This window comes from Melanostigma gelatinosum (genome assembly GCF_949748355.1).
Source record: "Melanostigma gelatinosum genome assembly, chromosome: 2".
Lineage (NCBI taxonomy): Eukaryota > Metazoa > Chordata > Actinopteri > Perciformes > Zoarcidae > Melanostigma > Melanostigma gelatinosum.
The window spans coordinates 21,960,344-21,979,332 of NC_136635.1; the positions used below are offsets into that span (position 1 = coordinate 21,960,344).

At 44.2% G+C, this 18,989-nt stretch overlaps 1 protein-coding gene across 2 annotated transcripts in view; it reads right to left on the reverse strand.

Moving 5' to 3' along the window:
• Positions 1-1,260: 1,260 nt before the first annotated feature.
• akap13 (A-kinase anchoring protein 13) overlaps positions 1,261-18,989 on the reverse strand; it is an 88,873-nt gene continuing 71,144 nt past the window's right edge. The window contains exons 20-32 of one of the 2 annotated variants that reach the window (XM_079281786.1): positions 16,284-16,532; positions 16,124-16,200; positions 14,538-14,719; positions 13,651-13,733; positions 13,333-13,521; positions 11,963-12,109; positions 11,144-11,217; positions 10,232-10,270; positions 8,802-8,852; positions 8,369-8,653; positions 6,891-7,070; positions 5,790-6,078; positions 1,261-4,128 (exon numbers count right to left, since the gene is read on the reverse strand). In XM_079281786.1, coding sequence (XP_079137912.1) covers positions 4,076-4,128; positions 5,790-6,078; positions 6,891-7,070; positions 8,369-8,653; positions 8,802-8,852; positions 10,232-10,270; positions 11,144-11,217; positions 11,963-12,109; positions 13,333-13,521; positions 13,651-13,733; positions 14,538-14,719; positions 16,124-16,200; positions 16,284-16,532 — 1,898 coding nt within the window. In that variant the 3' untranslated portion in view covers positions 1,261-4,075. Of the gene's footprint in view, positions 4,129-5,789; positions 6,079-6,890; positions 7,071-8,368; positions 8,654-8,801; positions 8,853-10,231; positions 10,271-11,143; positions 11,218-11,962; positions 12,110-13,332; positions 13,734-14,537; positions 14,720-16,123; positions 16,201-16,283; positions 16,533-18,989 lie in introns of both variants that reach the window. The other variant, XM_079281785.1, reaches the window with a different exon arrangement.

Here is an 18,989-nt window from a genome sequence, read left to right on the forward strand (position 1 = left end):
TTGTGTTCCCGTCCCGGCTCAATACAAAGCTGCTTTAAAGCTATCACTTAGACGGATTGAGTCAATTGTGATATGAGAATAATTAGTTCAACAATGTCAAATGTTTCTTATCTATGCCAGATCGAGAATCAATCTCAGAGTGTGTGTGAACTGATCGTCTTCAGTCATTCAAGCTGCACAGACTTATTTGCAAATGTCTTATTCTTCTCAGACACGATGGGATTTTTAATTTGGAATAACTGTGTAGTCGGGATTTCATGCGACCCTCTCCCTCTCTCCGTCTCTCAGAATTCCCTTCTCGTTTTTCAACAGCAAATCCTCCCCATCCCCATCCATCCCATGACAACCAGAATCCGATGAGACCTTAATGCTGCACAACTGTGATGCGGTGTGAATAAGAGATAAGGGGTAACTTTCATGTTTCATGTACTGCTGTCAATCCATCAACATGGTTGTCAGCTTTTTTTTTTCCTCCCTCCGGCGCTGGTGCTCAAACAGCAGTGCCACGACTAATGGAAACAGGAAATCAAACCATAAACAGGATTTAGTGATGGCCATTTGAATGGCTTCTGAAACTACAAAAAGTGGATTAATGAGCGGAATTGTTATCAAAGTGTCCAAAACAAACACACGGACACAAAGGTGTTTAATTGCTGCAGTCAGAACAGGATCACAGATCAGAACAGAGGAAAGAGGAGCAACACAGAATTGCACCGATCCAATGCCTCGGGCCCTGGACCCTCAAGGGGCCAATGTAAACCTCACCGTCTGGCAGTGGGTTTGTGGTAATTGTCATGTTGAAGGCCTTCTCACGGGTCCTGCTTTGATACCTGATCTTGAAGGGGGGGGGGGGGGGACTAGCCTTTTCGACTCTAGTTTGAAGACCTTTTTGTGCTTGTGTGGTAAAATTGTTCCTTAAAAAACCCAGTCAATAGTGGCCGAGTCCAGATCTCAATCGGATAGAGAATTTGTGGCAGCACTTGACTCACTGACAGAGCTGGAGTGGTTTAATAAAGACGACTGGGATATCCAGATGTGCAAAGCTTAAAAAAAAATCATGACTGATTAGTCTGCTGATCCTTTTTTGAATCATCTGGTCTCTAAGATGTGAGGGGAAAAAAACAAGTATCCATAAAAACAAATAAAAAAATAGGATGTTGCACTTCAGTGTTTCATTTCTTTTCAGCATTTTGTTCGAGACAAATGATAAAAGCAATTGAGAGACAACCAACATGTCCATTATGATTTTTTTTCTTTATTATGAGAGAAATGTGACTCTACATCACCCCATGGGTGAGAATAAAACATAAATAAAACATTCTTACAAAATGTTGCAATAGATCACAAATGAAACTTCTTTTTTTTTTGTACATTTGATTTGTTTTATACATAAATCATATTTACATATTTGTCTTTGCCCTTTTTTACATTGTTGGGAACGAAACAAATCTGCACCACTTGTACGGTGCAAAACTCTTCCTTCGTCTCAAAGCAGAGGTATAAATGATCTCTCTCTCCTGAGAAGATGCTCGGCTCTACTCTAGTGCATTTTATCGTTTAAGATTTAAGGCTACGCAGGGTTCACCCGGTGGACACAACCGTCTCATGGACAGCCCTATCATCATCATCATCATCATCATCATCAGAGAGGGAGTTTCCTGACTCGTGTCTGCTGATTGTCCTTTACAGAGAGAGGTTTTCTGGTTCTGCCCGGTCGCTCCCTCCGAACGCTATGTCTTCGTTTTTTTTGTTTTTTTTTCCCACAATAAAGCTGCCGCTGACTGGTTCCACCGAAAATAACCAATTACAATCTCTGACAACTTATTTGTGTGTCGGCAGTCAATTACAAACGCAGTGGGGAAAATGTCATCGAGCGTGAGCGCCCACTCTCATCACATTATCTCTGTATGCCGATGGATGACCTGCTGAGGAAAATAGATCCACTTCTCACAACAGGAAGAATATGAAGAAGAACATAGTTTCATACTTTCTAGTTGTTGTTGTGTGAGGGAGGGAACACATTCTGTAACAGGTGCAGTTTGTCCCTAGTGGTCAGAAACACACGTAAAGCAACCGAGAAACAAAACAAGAAGCCCATTCCTCTCTGTTTCTTTGACAGGATTACTCCAAAAAGCCATAAACAAAAGACATGAAGTAACTAATTGTCTGGCCTCGTCAGCCTCTTAGAAGACATACTATAATAAAAGCAGACACAAAGTCAAATCCTCGACACAGCTAACAGACGAGCACTTAAACACGAGACAAAAGAGGCAGCCGGAAAGCAGTTCAGTGGCGCTGCTCTGTAATTCACCGGAAAGCTGTCCTTTTCTTGTTTTAAAACTTCTTCTGTTTTTTACTTCCTACCTGTCCAGCAGGTAGTGTGTGCGTGTGTGTGTGTGGCCCACAATCTGGGCTTAGTGGGGATAAAACACAGGCTTAAAGAAATAAGACAGACAAGTCACCGTTGGGGCACTACATAAAAGCTACCGTCCCGTTTCAACAAAACGCAGCGTCTTTTATGTACTTCAACACGTTATCTCGCTTTGGATCGTCGTTGCTTTTTGTGAGCATCAAATCCCTCAATTTACAAAAAAAAAATACAGAATACAAAGATCGATATCTCACACTGATTAAAATTAATAATAATTGCATGAACATATTTGGACCAAAGTGCTTCACATCACCAATGAGTGTCGGTTAATTTGAAATGATCAGACACTGAGCCGGTTTTCCTGATTAGACGTCCAAACAGAGCGTCATTCGATGTGTTTACTTCCTCCAACCAGCTGCTTTGTCCCTTGATTAACAGCCTCCTGTATTCTGCAAGCATCACAGAGTCTATTATCAGAACCGCTGCACTCTCTCACACACAGGAGCCATTAGTATGCTACCTGCACAGTTACACACAATTCAAAAAAAGGAAAGGAAAGCTCCACTCATCGGCGCTGGGATGAGAGATGAGGGCCGCGTAAAAGCCCATTGACGGGAGATAAAGCAAGGATCAGGCTAATATCCATCCACGGCTCTGAAACACACGAAAGGATATGAATTGATCCATTAGATGCCGGAAGATGTCTTTGTCCTTTCATCACTGTTGAGTCTGGAAAAGGAGACGCACGCATCTGAAGAGTTTCACTCCAAAATGGAGATGCTCATCATTCAAATAAATTAACACGGAGCCAGGGAACACGATTGATGGCATAAAGTCTTTATAGAAGATTACCGAAGGTATTTCAATTCCACTTTAAGTACTAACAGGAGGCAAAATGAGTGGACCAAACCTGCCTTTCAAGCAGTGAGTGAAGGAATGTTTTCCATACAGTCGCATTTCCTTCTTTTGATTGAGACATGTTGCCAGCACACCTGGTTTCGGCAGATTTTCCTCCGTTCAGTCTTCTGATTAATTGTCAAGAATCGATGATCAGGAGTGATGAGCTTCCAGTGCCACCCGGAGCTTGTTGGCATTCATTTCTATTTCCAATTTCGGCCTTTTGGCTGTCGGCTGTGTGTGTTGTTGTGCAACTCTACACCGGGACGGACCGCTGAAAGGCCGGGGCCGTAACAAACACCGGAAAAACTGGAAAAGGCAGCAGAGCCTGAGATGCACTTGGCAGAGCTTGTGAGGGCGGCCTGCTGTGAAACGCTTTCGATTTGATGCTCACAAATTCACGATTCCTCCAAATGAAGAAATGAATCACATAACCGTGGTGTCTTTGGAAAAGGAAACCGAATGCCCCGAAATGTGCAGCTATTCCACGTTGCCCGTTTTTCATGCAAGTATGCATGTCTACTCGCGCACAGAATCCCCAAAGCATTTGACTTTCCAGAGACGAAAAGATTTTACGATAGAAAACAATAAATCTATTTTCCTGTCTTTTTGTTGCATTTAATGTTAAATTGCTCTACCTCATAAGTCGGAGAATAAAAGTCTGTTCAAGGTGCCAAAAAGCCTGGTAGTACACTGCAGTATTACGCATGGAGATGAATGTATTACTACTTGGCAGTAACACATTCCTCCTGAACGGCTGTGACTGGTTGATGAGGAGGTGGAAGAGGAGGAGGAGAGCCACGTCTCTCAGCAGAAGAAGATCTCTCCATCCAGAGGAGGCTCCGGGAGGTGCGAGGGGTCTGAAAGGGAGGAGAGAGGAGTCAGTGTCACCGTCACAAGAGACCCACCTGTTGTCCCCTATTGTTCTCCAGGGAGAGTTAGTGAGTGAGCAGCATCAGCCTGCGTCGCCGTCTTTGACATGCAGCCATCATTTCCTATCTAGAAAGGGTACTTTCCCCGGGAAACGTATCAATGTGTTTCATTGTATGCATTCTCGACTGTTCATGTATTGTTGCCGTTCTATAAATACAGGGAGACGCACAGAAGAACAACAAAAAGAAGTCGGATCCAAACTAACTTTAGGGTGTTAGAGCTCCCCCCCCAAATTATGACAGCCAGCTGGGTATCGTTTAACAAGACATGACGATTCCATCATCAATAACAGAACCCTTAAAGTGATACCGATACCAAGAGTGTTTCATTAGATCCCTTTTTTCTACTTTATTTGACACCCAGCACGTGAATGCATACCAATACCCAGCACTAACGACAGCTTCATGATAAACCTTTCTACCTAACTCAATAACGCAAAGAGAAACTCTTAACTGCATCTCAAAGTCTATGCTGAGCAGGTTTTGATGGCAATGACATTTCAAAAATTGCGGTTTGATTGACGTCTGCCTGCTCTCCTTTTGGATAGATCCAAGTACATTGTACATTCAGTACTTTGATTGAACGGCACACTATAGAGTATAGAGATTAGTACATACTGCGTATTGTTAGTATGCAGTATGTACTACGTATTTGAGACGACGCAATGAACTCGAGCATCACAGGACGTAAACACAGCTGGTGCTAGGACCCAGCAGAGACTGCATCGCGCTGACCTGGGGGAAGTGGTGAGAGAACGGCACAGTGGACCGTGTGTCTGCTGCACTCACTGCGAGATAAAGGAGCAGCAGAAGATAAAGAGGAAGCCTGATGCAGGCTGACACTTAAAAGCTAAATTTCTTTAAAAATGCATCACCAGACTGTACAGCCATGACAGGCTGAGCAGGCACTGCTGAGTACTTTTTATGGAATTGTTAAAGATGAGGGTCAGTTTTATTGGGTAACAAATGTCGATATATATTTCACACGCTACCACTGAGTCTCGTGGGAATTTAATACAGACGGTTTATTGATAATGTTCTCCTGATTTTATAGGTTTTGTCATTGGCAGTTATTCAGAAATATAATATGGGGAAATGTATTATTCAGTGTGTGTGCTAGGTCTTTACATTTCTACAAGTAGACTTATTGAACATATACAGTATGAGCTACTGCTCTTTAAAAGAAAATGGGATACACAGACTGTTTGCTGACTTTTATAGGCAATATCTTCATAACAACAAAGACAAACTGGAAAGCAAACATCCATTTGTTTTGGGCTGGTAATTGGAAATATTTTCACTGGGAACTCCCGTGGCCTAAAGATGTATCTCTGTCACACCTGATGTCTACAGTGGAGTAACCTTCCCAGCATGCACTGCATCATCAAGCACAAAGAGAAACCTTGAAATGTTGCGCTCAAACATGGGTTCTGTTTCTCGTACAGGAAAAAAAACAGAAGACTCGACGCGGCTATTCTTGTCGTTGACAACAGTAACGCTTAACTTCCAGCCCGCTGACGCACTGTGAGACGCTTAATAATTAAACTCAATGTAAATCCATCCACTTCCTCATATTCACCATTCTCTACCTGCTTCCGGCGTGCTCCCCCCTTTGCCCTTCTTCTTCTTCTTCTCCTTCCCCTCTTTGCTCTTGTTCTTGGCCAGCTGCAGCAGGCTTTTTGACATCTGGTTGTTGGCTTCGCCGCCTTTGAGGTTGGTGGAGGACGAGGTGAAGGGATTGAGGCCTTTCCCTTTGGGCTTAGACAGCTGGGGCTGCAGCCTCAGCAGGGAGGAGGAGGAGAGCTCCGGCAGGTCCAGCTCCAGAGACTGGGAGCTGCTGGGGAACTGGGATTCATCCGACGTCGTAGAGGAAGTCCTCTGGAGGTAAAGGTACGAAAGATGCACAGCTGTTATCGACATCTGTGAGCACGTGTGTATGAACGGTGCATGTTCAAAGCTTATTGTGAATACAAGAGGAGCATGAAAAGGGTTTAATGGTGGAGAATAACAAAGGGTAAGACTCTCTATGACGCCCATGTCTATAATGCATTAACATACTTTGAATGCATTGTAATTAGTTATTAATTAGTCACTTAAAAACATGCATTGCTTATAATTTTACATGGCTGGAAGCTGATTTGCATGTTATGTTGATAATGAATTGCAGAAAGTCTTACCAAAAACACATTTTGGCATAAAAGCCTGTGAATATACTAACATAATATATGTAGGATTACCATTCAGCACTGTTTACTCTTCAATACGACGCAGAGAGTTTTTTAAAAATCGTTCCAAGAGGACCGAGGTTCGCGCCTCCCAATCCTTTACTCCTAATCAAGTATTCGGGCTAAAATCAGAGCTCTGTTTCTTTCAGTTGTAGTGTGTAATTTGATGGCTATGTCAGTAGCATTATGACTAACGTGGCACATCTCTGCCGCTGTGTCATGAAGTCTACCCATGGTAGACATCTATGGCCCGACCCTGTACCAGCCACATACTGATGTATTGGTCAGCTTCACTGACTGCTCCTCTACCTGTTTCATATTTTTTACTTTGTACTTTTTAAGCTGCTGAAGCGTCACTGAAGGAAACCCAGCATCCCACACAGCTCGCCGAGTGTCGGCCCGCGGCCGAGGGGCAAACGGAGAGGCACGCGTCCCGTTAGCGCTTCTAAAAGAGTCCCCGCTCACCTCGGACAGGCGGAGCTCCTCCATGTTGTTGAGCTGCCGCTGCACGGCCTCTCTGTCCCTCTCCAGCTTCCTCTGGGCGTCCCTCAGCTGCTCCAGGTCTTTCTGGTACTCCTCCTTTCTACCCTGCAGGCCCTGCTTCTCCTTCTCCAGCTCCGTTTGCCGCTTCAGGACCTCCTCCTCCTGCAGTGGTTGGAAAAGTGCGTTGACGGATTTATTGAAATGGTACAACTTAAATCGTAGAGCACACCGCATCTGACTGGTGCTGAGCTCCATTACATGAGATTGAATGAATGGGAAGTGTATCTAAAAACCCTTTATTTTAAAGTAATACATTCTACCTTTTCTACCTGAACTTTCTGTTTCATGTTAAATAAACGAAATAAGCAAAATAAACTGTCAGCTGATGAACTATTGATGCCCATTCAAGCTCAGGTTAAATCCCGTCTCCACCTGTCCACGTCACCAAGAAATACATTATTTTGCCTCAATTTCTCTTTCAACATGCTAAACTTACAACATCGTGTCTATTGAGTGAATATGAATCACTGTTGCATTTCAATCACTCTCAATTAATGCCGTCAACCAGCAACCAACCCGCCTAAAAACCGTCTCCTCAACATGATACAAACAGCAATGAGTCAGTGACTCAGAAAGGATGTAGCGTGAGAATGCCTTCTTCACTGGATGATCTGTTGTTATGTATCAATCAAATGTAAAAAAAAAGTCTCAAATCTGGCTTTACACAAATTCATACAAAGCAAAATATGATTGTGATTGTATTCCCTGCATCAGTTCACTTTTCTGTCCTGTAAAAACCACAAAGTGAGTTTATATTCAAACCGTGATGTAGGCTCAAATACAGAAAGCTCCACTGAACCACGATTCACACGACTGCAAATGTTTGATGACTGTCAACGTTTTGAAAGTAATCAAAAGGAAAGAAAGCGCTTTTGTAGCGAGTCAGTTCCGCTCCAAGCATTAAAACCAAGCCAGGGCAATTATAAAATACTGCAGGAGGCTCGCGAGAGTGGCAAACACACTTTGCAGTTCTTTATCTGAAAACGGTTGAGAAACTAAATTATGACATTTTGAGGGTGCAGCCGAGAAAGCCTCTACCTGTTGTTGTTGTTTAGCCATTGACAAGTCTAAGCTTGTGAGTCATCTGTAGCATGCTAGCTTCAAGCTCATCTCAAGCCATTAGGATGAACCTTTCTACCGCTGCTGCAATGCTTTGTCATCTGCCTCAGTTTGTATTTGAAAAAGACAGTTGAGGGATTGTTTTCATGGTTTTTCAGTCAAAGATGTGTTTGAAGGCAGCCTGCCATCGCTGCAGGAAACCCACATAGTAATCAGGTAAACTACAGTACAAGGTGGAAACACACTACAGTATGAAACCAAGCCACTGTTACAAACGTGGTTACATTAAGAACCAAAGCAACCCAGAAACCTAATTACTAGAACACAGATGCCACAGTCACCTGCACGTGCACCTGCCCCTCCCTTTCCGTCAGCTGCTGCTCCCTGGTCTCCCACTCCTTCTCCCGCTTCCTCTTCTCCTCGGCGTGAGCCGCCTGCTGCCTCTGCAGCGACGCCAGCTCCTGCCGCTGCTTCTCCAGGCTGCGCTGCTTCTCCTGCTCGATCAGCGAGCTGGGCCGCGAGGACGGCCGCGAGGACGACGCGCAGGAGGAGGAGGAGGCGGAGGAGCGCTCGCTCAGGGCCTGCCGCTGGTCCTCGATGAAGCTGTCCTGCTGGACCACCACCGCCTGGGACAGCCACAACCGGAGGAAGATCAGGTCACACACACATCACTCCTGTTTTATTGTCTTAAACATATACGTTTATGTTCACATTACAACAGATATATTTTGTAATCACAGAAGAATGGCTGTTTTTTCGTGGAGGCCGTCTTACCTGCAGGGTGCTGAGCAGGAGATGCAGATTGGAGACACGGTGGAGGACCTGCTGGTGGAGAAGAGAAATCACTGAGCACACTCAACTCAAAACATCTATTTGATGTGGTTGTGCTCATCAGTGCACTTGACTTTGCGTGTTCAATTGCACGGTGCCAGAGCTTCATTCAGTAAAGTCCAATGCAATGCGAGTTCACCCGGTGGCCTCTGAGACAAAGCCAGCAATACATCCGAGTTGATGTGCTGAAGTGACCTTTTCTCCATTCAAACGCACGACAAAGACACAAGGTCTACCGAGCATTCAGCTGCCACCGATGTTTACTCGGCCACAAAGCGCTCCAATTAGTGCATCCCTGGGAACCGCAGAGAGCAGCATTTAAAACAAGGAACATCTGCAGAAAGTGTTGTTGCTTGAAATATAAATGCAGCATGGCCTCCGTAGCTGTCTGTGTAACAGGTGCAGGATGGATAAGTGATCAGAATGTACAGGAGCAGCATCCTTTGCAGGTTAAAAGAAAATGCACTTTGCATTTTCTGTTGGAATAGTTTCTTGGAACTGTCCTTGGCCTGTTTAGTATTTCAATCATGACTGCAGCTTTTCAGAACTTCTACATTGTTTATTTATAGAAATAGTGTTTGTGTTAAATGGAGACCTTTTTTCACATTATCGTCTTTTCTCCTTTTGGAACAGAATGGAAACCAATTATTTATGAATGTGGATTAGAAATATCTTCACGGCTTTCGGATGGATTGCCAAGAAATCTCATCCACGTGTAACATTGGATGAATCTTAATGACCTCGGTGGTTTCCTCCAGCACACCAGGGGGTCAATGTTTTTCTCTTAATTATTGAAATATCTTTACATCTACTGGATGGATTGGCATAAAGTTTTGTACACACATTCGTGGTCCCCAGAGGCTGAATAATAATAATAATAATAATCATAATTGTGGGCATGTTAGCATGCTAAAGTTAGCATTGAGCTCAAACCACGGCTGTGCATAAGTACAGCTTCACACAGCTGCTAGCATGGCTGTGGCACTGATGGGATTTTTCCATCTCGGTAAATTCTGCTGCTACTGTACATGCGCTGGTTAGCATGTTTGCTTTATTCTCATATTTTTAATCTTTAATCATATTTTTCATTTGAAAATTCTTCTTAAAGCTTAATCTTAAAGACTTATGAAATAACTTCTTCCTTTTACAGTGTTTTTAATGTGGTTTTTTTGCCGTTTTTCTTTATTATGTATCTATGTTTCTACCAACTAATACCACTAAAAATACAAACATCTACAGTGCAACAACTACTACCACTGCTCCTATTACTACTGTCTCACTTGATACATTCATTATGATAGAAACACAGAGGTTGGATGGCTCCCATGTAAGCAGCAGCTCTAATTAAGTTAGAGACAGGAAGTCGGTGTTACCTCACTGTTCCTCTTCAGCAGCAGGTTGGCGTTTCCTCCCTGCACACAAGCACAAACATACACTTAAGTACTGCGCTGCCAGAACACAGCGATGCACTCACATACACACACACACACACACACACAATCAGTGTGTGTAGATTACGTGGACAGTGCATACTGTTCAGCGTATAGGACTGAATGTGATTACAGCTGCACATGTGGGTGTGTTGTAAAAATCGAGTTGTATCAGGGTATGATAATGCACGACACGGCAGTCTTACACTTACTGCGTTTTCAATAGGGAGGGCTTAAACAGCGCGAATAATTTATTTTTGTCATTTTCAAAGAAACCCAGGAACTACTGTGAATATAATCGAAAGCGGAATGCTTAGATGAACTCTGCATTGTCTTTAATGATCATTGAGACTTCTGCAAATACTTCTTTTACTGCTGAGCCCCCTCTGAAGTTTGGCTCTATGCCCAGGACGAAATGTAACTACAAATCAAGCCCTGCTCTTTTGTTCAGACAGCAGAATGAACAGGGAATGGAAGTGCAGTAGCCTGGCTCCACTAAAACATTAAAGACACAATCATGTGCAGTCCAGCTGCTGGATCTCTGCAGGTTAAACGACTACAGAGGCTAGCATCCAGTGAAGAACAGCAACAGCTGCACCCAAAGGGCCGCCCGTTCGTTTTCATCCACTATTGAATTCTCATGCAACTGATGGTCGTCATTAGCAATGGGCCCTTTGCAGGAAGAGTCAAGAGGCTAATTCACTGGAGGGAGAGAACTGGCTAAATTCGACGTAATGGCGTTGGTAATGTTGGAGGACAAATGCACCCCCACACACGGCCTGCGGGGTTCTCATCGAGGCGCGGGGGGCGTAGCGGCTTTCGGAGTCAAGAGTAATTGGCAGCTGAGATGCCGACCTTCTTGAAAATGCTGTCGGACTCCGTCCTGCGCAGATCTCCCGCCGTATCCTCGCTCTCGTCGCCGTCTCCACCTGTCAGAAAGGGAAACGGCAGGAGAGAAGATGAACCAGGCGGCAGATTGATCCACGTTCAGGTCTACTGAAGCACAACAATAGTATATGATATGTGGTATACAGCAAAATGTATACTCTTTCAACTAAAAAAATAATAATTTAGTGCTGATTTTGTTGATAACAAATATAAAAATCTCATGTTTTTGTGTTCATTTATTAATCATTTTTCTAATACTTGCTCTGTTTGTCATTTCCTGTCCCCTCTACTCAAACAAAGCCCTTCATCACTCCTGAGCCCATCTTTAACTTTGTCACCAAATGTAAACTACATCTAGTATGTGGTTGAGCTGACGCCACACATCTCAAGCATTAGTTTATATAACGTATCGATTGTTTGACATAATGTGAATATTTTTGTCCATGTCTGTTTTCTAAATAGAGGGTAAAATACGTTTTAAAAGCATCACACTGATGAAAATGTTCTGTACTTCTGCAGGTGCTGCTGCTGATGTAAAAGTCTGGAGCTATAATGGCTCAATATCTGCCACAGTGCCGGTAGAGTCCCACTCTGAGCCCTCAAGCCACCAGTTCAGAGGGATCGCCCCAGGCACCGGCACTGCTGCCCAAGTCCCCGTCTAAAACTGCACTGAACAGGGGCATTGTGGGAAAAGTGCTGGGTGTGGTGCCCTGCTGCGATAAAACTCAGCGGCGCACTCGTCTGCAGAATCTCAACCAAATAACAAGTACGCAGCGGCGGACTCACTCCTGCTGCTGTGCATCTGGTGGCTGTCGAAGCCTCCGAAGGTCTCGGAACGACGGGGCAAACACACCGGCCCTGCTACCCCTCCCTCCTGGACGCTGGCTATCGCCCCGCCCAGGCTGCCGTTCACCAGCCCCTGCAGCGTCTCCACTGTCACACACGCACACACACACACACACACACACACACACACACACACAGAGAGAGGGGGGGGGGGGGCAAACATCAACGTCAGTAAGTGAATTATCCCGGCTAACTGTGTTACAGCTCTGCACTGATGAATCCTACGAGGCACTTCTGCTTTCAACCTGCTACTGGCTCCTGTTGCTTAGCAACTATTGACAAGCTGTTTGAACCACAGAGCTCTTTTACTGAAAGTTAAAACATCTTAACCATCTGAAATTATTATTGTTATTAATCTCTGGCAAGACAGTGTATCTGTATGAAGACCAGGCAGCTCTGTGACCTCTGCAGGGGAAATACGGAGGAAGAAACGTTGCTGGTGGATGAGAACGCGCAGTAAAACACGATAACCTGTTCTCCTACATCCATCATACTCCCGTGCATTAGAGCTGCAAACATCCTTTAGTTATATGTCCGCTTGATCAGCTACTGGAACACTCTTTACGTGCAGCAGTGCTTGAAATCCCCTAAGGGCTCGCTGTATCTGTGCGTTTCTCAGTTTTTGAGCACCAATAACAGTATGTTCTTATTCAGTGAGTGCGTAGTATTTAGAATGCTAATACGGTACATCCAATGTACCAAGAAATTGCACTTTATTATTGCACACTACCACATCTACATCTTTTTCAGTCAATAATTTGCTACTTTTTTCTTTTTAAAGAAACCAGGAATGCTGTTCTACAGACTAAAAAAAAAATATTTTTGTTTTCTACTAAGTTGAGTGTCTAGTGAATCTTTCATGATCTGAAGGTTTTTGCAGCCGCTTCATTTTTCAGTCAGCCAAACATTTCCAGACCCGCTTGTTTAAATTTAACGTCAACTTTTCTCCACATTTCATTCTCTCTTTGTCAAAATATACTCTGTTGACTTCTGGGCTCATGCTGCTTCCCTCTCATACGCATTTGATGAACAGGGCGGAGGAATAAAATCCGAAAACACACTCCGACTCCTTCAATGTCTCCCTCACACGGGAGTGTATCTAAAAGGTTTTAAATATGATTGGACATCGTAGTTGACAGAGCCTCATGCGCTCATGCGTCTTATGACTGTAAGGACGTTTTCAGCTCTCATCAATTCCCATGAACACATGGGTGGAAAATGAGATGAGGTCTGCATTTTTATTCAGTATAATCATTCTGCGTTATTGTTCAGAACACAGATCAGTACATACATTATACACACGGTCTTACCTTCCTGCAGGGCGTCCGACATGATGGACGCCCCCCTGGGTGGCTCCAGGCTGCAGGCCGACCTGAAGAAAGGCTGGACCTGCCGGTAGACCTCCTCGCCTGGGTTCAGAGGCTCCCACATCCCCCTGAAGAGCTGCACCTTCTCCTCCAGCAGAGACATGATCTCTGTGTCCTTCTGCCTCAACAGATCTGAGCAGCAGAGACAGACGGGAAGGAAAGACAAAGACAACGATGGTGAAGAGGACATTTTTTGTGGTAATTGCGACAAAAGTTTCCTCTTTTTCTTTTCCGCGAACGCTGTAAACGTGTTTCCCTCACCTCGCATCTCCTTGGCCTTCGTCTCCAGTTGTCTCTTGTCATCTTCCGTCTCACTGGGAATCCCTTCGTCTTCATCCTTCTCCCTGTCCAACCAAGGAAGAGAAAAATATTAGAAATCTGGCAAATAATCATCGACATCTTTCTAAATCACTTACAATATATCGACGTATGAATCTACAAGCAGGGATAAAAACCATTTAAGTCTGCTGTTTCTTTATTTTCTGACGATTTCCAGACTAACCAGTTCGTTTAGGAAGGATTACTGGAATAGTCATTCACTTCAGCACTTCAGTGTGTATAACACAGACATAACAACATTGAGAGAGTCAAAAATTTGATGTATATGATGTTTTTTGGTTGAAAAGAACTGTTTGTTTTTATCTCCTCCATTCCCGCCAGTAGCCTGATCTCGATTTTGTATTTGGACCGAAGTCAGACTGGAAGAGGAAAATAGAGAGAGAGAGACAGAGAGGTAAATCTCTCTCCTTCCCGCTGGCTGCAGTGGAATAATCCTCTGCTTATAGTGAGCTGCCCTTGAAGCCAAGCCAGCATTAGACTGTCCCTGAGTACATCCCATCCCCAGGTAGAGTGGCGCCAATCCTCCTGACAGCAAAGTGCTCTGTCGCAGCTTACCGTTTATTACTGGAGAACTGGGCTGTGTCTAACTCCTGGGTTACAACACAGATATGCCGTGGATGAACCCTAAGAGGCCAATAGTGAGGGTGAAGCACGATTTGTGCAGTTGAGGTAATGCGTTGAAGTAAATGGGGCCAGTGTATTCTGAGGTAAAACTCGGAGTACAAAAAGTATTCATTGAAGTATGAGCGAAATGCCCTGAATGTTGTTGGAAGTAGCAACACCTAAGCACATAAATAAATCCCACTTACATGGACTGCATGGCCTCCTGGATGAGCTGCATCCAGGTGTTGCGTTCGTCCTTGGAGCTGGCCAGGACCTCCATCATCTCCGGCTTCTCGATGCCCGCCGTGATGAGGAAGAGGCCGCGCTCTTCGTTGGCCACCTCCCTCACGATCAGCTTCTGGAGGGAGATGACTGTGGAGCGCTGGTCCTACGGGGAGGGAAGGGTCAGAAAAGAAGGGGAGGGGATTGATGGAGGCAACGAGGGAGGAGGAGAATGAAAGAAAAAAAAAGAGAAAATATGACAGTGGGAGGGTCGACGAGGAGGGAAGACAAATGTCGAGGGTGGGGAAGGCAGGAAGAAGAGTGGGTTGAAGCAGGAGGGAGTGAAAAGGAGGGGAGAGGGTAATTATGGGAGGAGGATGATGGGAAAAGGAAAGCAGGGGAATAAAAGCATGCCAAAAACAAGTGCAATGAAGACGGAGGGATAGATAGATTTAAAATAAAAAGTAGGATTGCAGGGGGAAAGGGGAGGGAAGAAGAGAAAATGAGATTCTGGTTAATGTTGCATCCTTAAGGCTGCAAAACAGAGAAAGCACAGTTAAATAAGCTAACACCACAACCCGCTGTTTCAGCTCTACTCTATCCAGTAAAACTCCGACGTTGTAAACCACATCCCAAAGTTTTACCAGTAATCTCGTTTTAAGTTTAAGGATGGGTTCTTCATACTGTAACTGTGCTGTGGAATAATGGGAACAGAATCCACAGCGCTCGCTCTGTGCAGAGATGAATTTAAAGTTTAAAACGAGGGAAATCGAGTGCGCATCTTTAGTCAGGAGTCTTTTTTTTACAAACTCCCATCTTTGTTTTACTAGCCTTCAACTGCACCTCAACAAAGGAAAGAATTCATACTAAGAAGACCATCTCTGGATGAAAACCACTTGATTTGTATAACTCAGACTCCCGGAGTCTCGCATCAGTTTCACACAAATACGTTCTATCTTCTGTCCAGGTGACCTTTGACCTGGGTGTTACAAGCGGCTTTGTACTGTTGGTGATCCTCAGAACTGAAGCTTGTGAACCTGGTTCACATGGCCGCCATCCATTCAAAACCACATGTTGGTCCTCTTTTCAATGTCGACGGCCTCAACTCAAACATTCCAAGCTTTTTTATGATGATGGATGTGATTATTATGCCACAGGCCTGCCTCTGTTTTCATTACCCCTACTTTGTGTGTGTGTGTGTGTGTGTGTGTGTGTGTGTAGGTGTGTGTGTGTGTGTTTGTGTCATTAAGCTGTAAGTCCTGCAAACATGGAAAAAATCGACTCCAACCTATATGATTCATCACAGTTGGGTTAGATGCCGAGATCCAGAGCAGCTTTATTAGGTGCGGATAGCTCGCTAGCCAGAGGCAGGAAATATTACACAATGGGTACGCTAAGCGGGCCAGCTAATTCTAACAACAGTGGGATAGGAAAATATGAAACCAACATCTTTGGCCTTTGGCGGTGATCTTTATTACCGGAGAGATGGAGGGAAAAAGGAGGGAACAGCGGAAGGGAGGAGAGCGAGAAGAGGAAGGCATAAAGAGAGATATGACAGCGGGGATCCTACCAGCATGGCGAAGACATATTTCTGGTCTTTCTCTTGGAGGAAGACGAAGACGTCCGACAGCAGCAGAGCGTTTACATCTGGAGAACAGCCAGGAGAATAGTGGTTGGATAAGTGAAAAGTTAGAAAACATGTTTACAGAGAGAATTTGCGGTCCCCTCACCCTTCAGTCTCCCCTGGCTGTTCTTCAGCTGCAGCACTCCATCGTGGATCAGCCTCCTCCTCAGCAGATCCTCTCTGGCAAAGATCTGGCCACTCTTCGTCATCATGATGGATTTGCTGTCCATGCGGCCGTGGAAGTCCTTCAAGCGGTGTCTCTTCTCGTGCTCGTTCACCTTGCTATCGACCGCGGCAATCACCTCCTTCACCAGCCGGACAGCGTCCGTCAGGTCCACGTGGTCTTTCTCGCCTTCTGCGTTCGACACGCGACGAGAGAGAGTGAGAGGTCAGACAGGCGACTTGAACAAATATCTCCGGTTAGATTAGACCTGAGACCTGATAACCAGTGGGGCAGTAACCAAAGCCCACTCTTGATACGTTTCATTGTTTTAATGCGAGGAGTTACGATTTTAAAAAAGTTGTATTTTCTTGCTGGCGCAAAACCAGCAGAAGCACAAAATGCAGGTAAAAGCCATTACTGTTGGGCAAGTCCATTCGGTAATTTCATGGCTCCGAACTAACACACTTGAACCAGATGTGTGGAGTGGCTAAACGGAGGAGGTGTTTATGCACAGCAGATGGTGCAGTGACATAATTGTACTGAACCGTGCCTGCATTTCTACTTTCTGAGAAACCTCTTATTGCAGATGCCACTGCAGAGAAAAACGAAAACCTTCTTATTGTTGGAGATGGTTGAGTTGGACGCATAAAGTCCCCATAACTTATGTGGGTGTGTGTTGATCTTTGCCTCTTTCACTTTGACACAACCTTTTCTCCCACCTGCATCATTTGAAATGCACACCATATTAAGCTGTTCAGAATGAGCTGTTCCAAGATTTTTATCGCCACATCCACATCCGACAACACCTCCTCGCATGCTTGTTGCCTCCAGCGTGATAACTGTACCTCACATTAAGGCTATACACTGTTCTGCCCATTTTTCTGCCACGTCATTTGTACGCAACATTGGCTACACCGTCTCACCGGACAGTTAAGTTTAATTACAGCAGCCATTCTGAATATATCTTTTCCACAATTGTTCAAAAATGACTTTTCCCCTTTTTTTTCTGAAAGGGTCCATTCAACATACCTGAATGGGTTTTAGGATGAAGAGAGTAGATTTCAGTTTCTGGCATTTTCCCCTTCATTGCCCCGAGTGCAGCTAATCTGCTTCATCAGGCTGTGTGGGTGTGGTTTGAGCAGTATTGATGGACAGCACTGGCAAAATGTTGCTTAACTGTGATTGGTGCACAGAAATACATCGCATTTGTCAAACCGAGCCCCGTCTACTTCCAATAAGCGGGAAAACTGCACAGACAGCAACTCTCTCATGTGACATAATCAAAACTGTTAAACCTGCATGCTTCATTTATGTAGGACCCCATTGTTAAGTGTAAGAAGCTGATTGAGAAAATACGAGTCTTTTAGAGAAATTTACCAACATTTTGGGAAATGTGTTTGTCTGCCTTGCCGAGAAGATTGATGCCACTCTTGTAGCCGGTACACCTAAGCTAACACTAGCAGACAGTTAGCTTAGCTTAGCTCAAAGACTGGACATGGGGGAAACAGCTATATAGTTATATCTTCTTTGTTTAATGCATGCAACAAAAACTAAAGTATAAAAACGAGCTGTTTCCCCCGTTTCCAGTCTTTGTGCTAAGCTAAGCTAAGCTAACCAACTGCTGGCTGTAACTTCAACTTTACATGAGAAGATCAATGCCACTCTCATGTTTAACTCTCAGCAAGAAAGCAAATAAGTGTGTTTTCCTAAATGTGGAGCTCTTCCTTTCAACTTCAATCAGTGTGGTTTACATTTATGGAGGTGTTGGTGAGCCGCTGCTCGCTCTAACGACGAAGCTCACCTGGTTATCCCAAATAAACTGTACATTTGAAAGCTTTTATTAACTGGATAGGGGTTGACTCGTGTTTTAGGGTAACTTCAGCATTATTCAATACTGCTGTGGACAGCAGCCACTCATGAGCTGCAATGTCATCATATCAGAGCAATTTGGCATCGTCAATTAAAGTCCACGAAAAGTGCTTGTTTTTGCCACCAACAGGATCCGATTGTTATTATTAAAAGTGTCTGACAACATTATGGAAAACGTCTTGCACAAGGAGAGGCGTCATTACGAAATCTCACAAGGTCACGTTGTTGTACAGAAAGCAAATCTGTTATCTAAAATATTTTCAATGTTCAATGTGGCTGGATATTTAGATGATTTGGACAACGTTGGCAAGGTCTTTGAATTCGATGGCCGCCCATATTTAATTTGAGGCAGAGTATGCGGATGAAGAGCTCCTACAAATTGAAAAGGAGATGGAGAGAGAGGGAGAGAGAGCAACTGGCAGAGAAGGGTGAAATCGCCCTCACGGCTACTTTTGCGGCTTATCTCGCTCAATACTGGACCAATTTCAAAGATAAGACAAGAAAAATACTGAAGTTTCCCTTTACTCAAAATAAACATACCGGGATTTCTTTCCACAATTAAGCGCGAGTAATAAAAAGGAGGTCAGAGGTCAGAGTCAGGTACATATCAGTACACAGAGGAACTACTTTTTACATGAATTCATTTTGGATTAAAATCACCAGTGTTCTGTAGCTCTGCACTCTGACAAAAGCCCAAGAGTCAATACTTCTCTGATACACATGTCTTATTTATATTGTGCACTTGGGTTCCAGACATGACTATGTTACATTTTTCCCCCG